Source organism: Dama dama, chromosome 9 (assembly GCF_033118175.1).
Source record: "Dama dama isolate Ldn47 chromosome 9, ASM3311817v1, whole genome shotgun sequence".
Classification (NCBI taxonomy): domain Eukaryota; kingdom Metazoa; phylum Chordata; class Mammalia; order Artiodactyla; family Cervidae; genus Dama; species Dama dama.
The window spans coordinates 49,651,048-49,657,357 of record NC_083689.1 but is presented as its reverse complement, the minus strand read 5'-3'; the positions used below and the strand labels follow the sequence as shown (position 1 = coordinate 49,657,357).

At 55.5% G+C, this 6,310-nt stretch overlaps 1 protein-coding gene across 1 annotated transcript; it reads left to right on the top strand.

Moving 5' to 3' along the window:
* Positions 1-4,910: 4,910 nt before the first annotated feature.
* On the top strand, positions 4,911-5,676 carry NEUROG1 (neurogenin 1). The gene has a single exon (XM_061149412.1). It carries the CDS (start codon positions 4,936-4,938, stop codon positions 5,674-5,676), a length of 741 nt encoding a protein of 246 aa, XP_061005395.1. The 5' UTR covers positions 4,911-4,935.
* Positions 5,677-6,310: the final 634 nt, after the last annotated feature.

The window sequence follows — 6,310 nt, the reverse complement described above, 5'->3', positions numbered from 1 at the left end:
TGGTCATGTCAGACTCTTTTGCAACCCCATGGACTGTAGCCATCTAGGCTCCTCTGTCTGCGGGATTCACCAGGCAAGAATACGGGAGTGGGTAGCCATTCCCTTTTCCAGGGGCTCTTCCCAACCCAGAGATTGAACCCGAGTCTCCTGCATTGCAGGCAGATTCTTTACTGGCAGAGCCACCAGGGAAGCCACAAAGAAGTGTGTATACTCAGAATCTCAAAAATTCTGGAAGCATCAAATGACTTGTTCAACCCTGAGAACCTCTATCTCCTCTCTCTCCAGAAAGCTGGTTCCTTCATCGGTGTGTTGATATCAGAAAGGTCCTCTCAAGAAGAAACTGAAATCATCTCCCCTCTAGTTTCACAGTGGTCTCAAGTCAGACTTCAGAACTGCCTTGAACAGGTAAGCACCTTCTTCTGTACACCTGCATGTCTTTCCAGGATCCTCCTCTCCCCCTACGCCCCAGTGATCACACAGGCCAAGCCAAGGAGGAGCCCCAGTCTTGGCATCACTTGGATTCCTCTGAGATGTCACGGGAACATGCCCAATCTGCCTCAAGGGCTTAGGCAAGCACAGGCTAGATGGACGGATGCTAAAGCAAGATATCTGTTCCAATACAAGGAGCAAACAGAGGCTTAAGGTAGAAGTCAACAGTGACTTCAGCATGTGGTCCAGATTTCCAGAGATTATGATTCTGGGCCTCTGGGGTGGGGTCCCCTGTCATTACTACCACCTCGTGTGACCACAATGTGAGAAACCCTGGCTTAGTCCAGTCCCTTGGAACATCTGTACCCTCTACACACATTGGCAGCTGAATGGCTCACACATCAGGTAGCCAGAAAGGCCTGGCTCAGCCCTCATCACCTCAGTGCCTGCTTTGGTTGGATTCATTACATGCCCACATCACATTCTATTGTGCTCTGGGAATGAGGGCTTCCACAGATGTGCTCTGTACTAGGCTCCAAGGGATTATGGGGGTGGGAGAAATGTTTATCACCTCCAGCAAGGATATATATCCTCCTATTGGGGCCCAGCTGTTTTGTCCTCAAGCACAAAGCCCTGAGCCTCATAGAGAACAGGTCTGAGCCTAAGCAACCATCTCATTCTCCCCTTCCCTGGCTTCAGCTCCATCCTCAGTGAGTCACTTGCAGGAAGGGCCCCCAAGCCTCAGGTGCACTTACACAAGGGACACTCACGTCCAGGGAGGAGCGTCGGGCAAGGCTCAGATGCCTGTCTGGTCAGCTCCGTAAGGCTCCAGCAAAGGTGGGGGGACAACGGCAGGAGACAGCACAGCACCACTGCTGGCTCATGAGGTGCCTTTGTGCACTTGTGAAAAGCATACTTCCTGGGCAGATGCAGCCCCACACCAGGGTGCATGGCTTAGCAGGTGCTGAGGAAGCTAGACGGTAGCCCTGACTTGCCCTGGATGCCCTTATGCAGTAAACCACTGGAACAACTGTGACAACCCTGCTTGGAGAGAAGCAGCAGGAAAGGAGACAGGAAGAAGAAAGGTCGCCAAGGCCATTCAAGGCCCATGGCAACTGCCCCCTATCCTAATCCACTAGGCCCCCAAAGAAGCCCCACTCAGAACAGCTGCTGCAGCCATCCTTACCCCTCCTTTCTACCTGGATTGTTCACATCCCATCTACCCTTCAAGGCCTTCTCAAGTCCCCCTCTGCCAGGAAGCCTTCCCTGACCACCCCCTTCCCTTCTTCAGATCTGTTCCCCTGGTGGGGAACTTCTCTCACTCAGCCGCAGGCCGCCTTTCTGTGGCCATGTCTTCCCTGCCCCAAGACTACAACTCTGCCAGACTCTCCACAGAGCACCTGGCACCATGTGGGCAGCATGCAGTAGGTGCTTATTGAGTATTTACTGATTAATTGCAGTGGAAAAACATGGAATGGGGGCTGAAAATGAATTTGGTCCAAACTTGACCAGATTCCCTGGGATCCATGGCAATAAGACCTCCCCATCTGCTGCCCCATTTTCCCATGTACACAGTACAGCAGATCAATGAATAAATTCCAAGGTTTCTGCCAACATTGAATCCTAGGCTTATAAGACTCAGAGCCCCTGGCCCCTCATCAGCCAGGTTTTCCTCCCTCTCACCCCAGTGTCTAGCACAGTGCTTGGCCCAGAATAGGCAAGCAATATGGTATATGGGTTGCCTTGGTCTCTATGCTTTGGCAACCTTAGTATTTAACTTGGTGCTTTATTTAGCAAACCACAGACATCAGACTTGACCAATTCAAGCAAAAGAGCCCTACTGCGAAAAGGTCTACAATGAGGTTTCTCATGCAATCAATGGGAAAGCTGGAGAACCAGGCTTGGAAAATGGGGGTGGGGGTGAAAGGTGCAGAACTACAGCTAAAAAGCTTCAGGGAAAAGCTAGGTCAGAACACCCACTGGCTCCTGGCCATCTCTGCCACCACTAGCCACTGCTCTTCCAAGCTGCTGCTACAACACAGGTGTACTCTGAACTGTCACCAGCTCAGAGCCTGAGGTCCAAGTAGGGCATAAAATTAGCCCAGTTAAATCACATAAAATAAGCCTCCAGGATAAGCAGGTGAGTGAGCCTTGAACACTGGTTCAGTGCATGCATGTGTGCTCAGTCATGTCCAACTCTTTGCGACCCCACAGGCTGTAGCCCTCGAGGCTCCTCTGTCCATGGGATTTCCCAGGCAAGAACACTGGAGCAGGTTGTCCCAACCCAGGGATTGAACCTGTGTCTCCTGCATTGGCAGGTGGATTCTTTATCACTGAGCCATCTGGGAAGCCACCAATGCACATTAAGTCACACGGTCACACCCTAATTGCCAGGAAGAGAGGTGCTCATGCATTCAAATTCCTCAATAGGAGGGATCTTCAGGTGCAAGGCAGTCAAGAAATGCCAAAAGCCACTCTGATTATTCTGTCCCTTTAACCAAACAGATTCTCTCTCTTGGGAATTTGAAAAAGAAACTGTAGTATGTTGAATAGTGGCTCTCCAAAAGATTGAGGGCAGGAGGAGAAGGGGGCAACAGAGGATGAGATGATTGGATGGCCTCACCGACTCAACGGACATGAGTTTGAACGAATTATGGGAGATAGTGAAGGACAGGGAAGCCTGGTGTGCTGCAGTCCATGGGGTCACAGAGGGTTGGATATGACTTAGCAACTGAACAACAACAAAAGATATGTCAGCCTAGAACCTAAGAATGTGAACCTATTTGGAATAAAGGTCTTTGCAGCTGGAATTAAGGTAAAGATTTCAAGGTGAAATCATCCTGGATAGAGATGTGACCTTAGATAGAAAACACAGAAAGATGGGGCAAAATGCAGACCCTGAAGTGGTGAAAACAGAAGCTGAGAAATGCCAAGGGTTGCCAGGAGTCACCCAAAGCTCTGAATGAATTCTCCCTCAGGGCCGCAAAACAAGCCAACCCAGCTGATGCCTTAATTTCAGACTTCGGGCCTCCTAAACTGTGAGCCAATAAACCTCTGTTGTTCTAAAAGCCCCTAGTCTGGAGGAAATAATTACAGCAGTCTCAAGGAAATAATACAGGGGCCTAGAGGTGTCATCAGTATGGGGTTGGTGGGAACGTGCTGGGGCGATCCCGAAGCCTCTCTGACTGGGAATCTGAGGGGGCCTCAGAGGCTGCAAACACCCTTCCAGAAGACAGGGCACAAAGAGGGGTGAAGGTGGGAGGTCCGGGAGGCAGTGAGGGCTCCTTGGACGCAAGGGGATCCGCATGCCTCTGTTACTTTGAGTCTTCAGACAGTGTTGGGGAGGTGGCGTGGAGGGTAGTTGGGGGGTTGCAAGGACAGGGAAGGGGGGCAGGTCAGCCAAGACGCCACCCAACTTGGGAAAACCATCCATTCCTTTACTTTCGTCATTGCTCCCCCAGGAGCGCGCCCCATACTGCCCTGGGTTAAGGTCAATAGAGTCATTCCCCTGTTCACCAACCTGGACAGAGCAGAGGTGCCTATCTCTGCCCTCTGCACCACACTCAGGCACTCTCTGGTTTTCTTAAATAGGGTTTTGTCTGGGTTCCTAGGGCGGCTGTATTTCGAAACCGTTCTTCGGGCGCCGCTCGGTTACAAAAGCGCCCTGCCAAGTGTCCCAAGAACGTCATCTCACATCATCCTTCACAGAGTAGGCTCGTGCCCCATTTTACAGATGGGGAAAGTGAAGCTAAATCACTAGCCTGAAGTCAGACACTCAGCAGCCTGAATGGGAGCGAACGCAGGGTCCCAGCTGGCTCCAGGTTTCTGCAACTCGTGCGCCGCCCACACTTTCCGGCCAGCGCCCCACTTCCCCATCCCACCCCAGCGAGGGGCGCCCGGCCAGCCCCTGGAGGAGCGTGCCTCGGCTGCTAATCGCCCGCCGCCCCCGCCTCCGTTTCACTGCCCGGAGACGCCCAGGCCGGCTTAGCCCGGAGACGGCTCAGGAGCCGCGCGGCGCAGCCGATTGGCCCGCAGTAATTACGGGCACGCTCCGGGAGGGGGAGGGGGGCGGGGTGGCCCCCCGCGAGCATAAATTATGCAAATACCCGGGCGCCGCACGGGGCTGACCTGCCGCCAAGCTCCATTCAAGGGGGCTGCCTCGGGGGCGGAGGTGGCTAGGGAGGGGGGCGCCCATTGTTGCGCCGAGTACTTAAGGGGTCCTGAGGCCAGTCGTGTGCCACTCTCGGTACTCACACGAGCTGATCTGATCGCCGGCGAGATCACTCGGGAGACAGGCAGGAGCGTGGCCCCTGCAGGCGAGGCGAGGAGTTGAGGCCAAGTTTCCGGTGCGCCCCTGAGCTCTTCCAGCCCTTGGCGCCCGCAGCCAGCACAGAGTAGACCCGGGCCGTTCCGAACGTAAGTGCGTCCCGGCGGCCTTGCCCTTAGCCTGAACTCCTGCCCTCTAAGTGCCCTCTTATCCGTCCATCGGTCCTGCACAACGCCAGGATGCCAGCCACTCTAGAGACCTGCCTCTCGGACCTCGACTGCGCTAGCAGCAGCAGCAGCAGCACTAGCGACCGGTCCGGCTTCCTCACCGACGAGGAGGACTGTGCCAGGCTCCAACAGCCCGCGTCCGCCTCGGGGCCGCCCGTGACGGTCCGCAGGGGCGCACCCGGGATTCCCGGGGCGTCCGACACTCCTCGAGCGCCGGATGATGAGCAGGAGCGGCGGCGCCGCAGGGGCCGCGCCCGGGTACGCTCCGAGGCGCTGCTGCACTCGCTGCGCAGGAGCCGACGAGTCAAGGCCAACGACCGCGAGCGAAACCGCATGCACAACCTGAACGCGGCGCTGGATGCGCTGCGCAGCGTGCTGCCCTCCTTCCCCGACGACAGCAAGCTCACCAAGATCGAGACGCTGCGCTTCGCCTACAACTACATCTGGGCTCTGGCGGAGACTCTGCGCCTGGCGGACCAGGCGCTGCCCGGGGGCGCTGCCCGCGAGCGCCTCCTGCCGCCACAGTGCGCACCCTGCCTCCCCGGGCCCCCGAGTCCCGCCAGCGACGCTGAGTCCTGGGCCTCCGGTGCCGCCGCCTCCCCCTGCGCCGCTGCCGCCTCGCCACTCTCTGACCCCAGTAGCCCCGCCGCATCCGAAGACTTCACCTATGGCCCCGGCGACCCTCTTTTCTCCTTCCCCGGCCTGCCCAAAGACTTGCTCCACACGACGCCCTGTTTCATCCCTTACCACTAGGGCCCCTTTTGAATACCGTTACCTTCCCCCTCCCCCAGGAGACGGACAGTAGATGGGGACCCAGCTGCGGCCTCCGGCCGCCCAGTCCAGGCAGACCGAGGAAACGGGAGCTTTAAATGGGTAGGGGATACCTGAGCCGCTTGTTAGGTCGCTGCACCCTCGCAGCGGCTGCCCCTTGGTCTGTTTCTCCAGCCCTCAGCCCCAGGGCCCCTCCCGCCCGCCCCTAGACGGCCTTTCCTTTTGCACTTTCTGTACTCCACAAAACCTCCTTTGTGGCTGGCTCAGAGCTGACCCCAGCCACCACTTCAGTGTGATTTAGAAAAGGGACACATCAGTCCCTGAAGACGAGGTGAAAAGTCAATTTTACAATTTGTAGAACTCTAATGAAGAAAAACGAGCATGAAAATTCGGTTTGAGCCGGCTGACAATACAATGAAAAGGCTTAAAAAGGAGAGACAAGGAGTAGGCTTCATGCATTATGGATCCCGACCCCCACCACTGCAGGCTCGCTCTAGGAAGAACCCGAGACTCTTGCGTAGCTATTCAGGCACTGGGCTGGAGAGTACTTTAATTTATTCAAGATGCTTCATTCATATGAAAATGTATTTTTGTGCATAAAGAGTTTATTCTATTA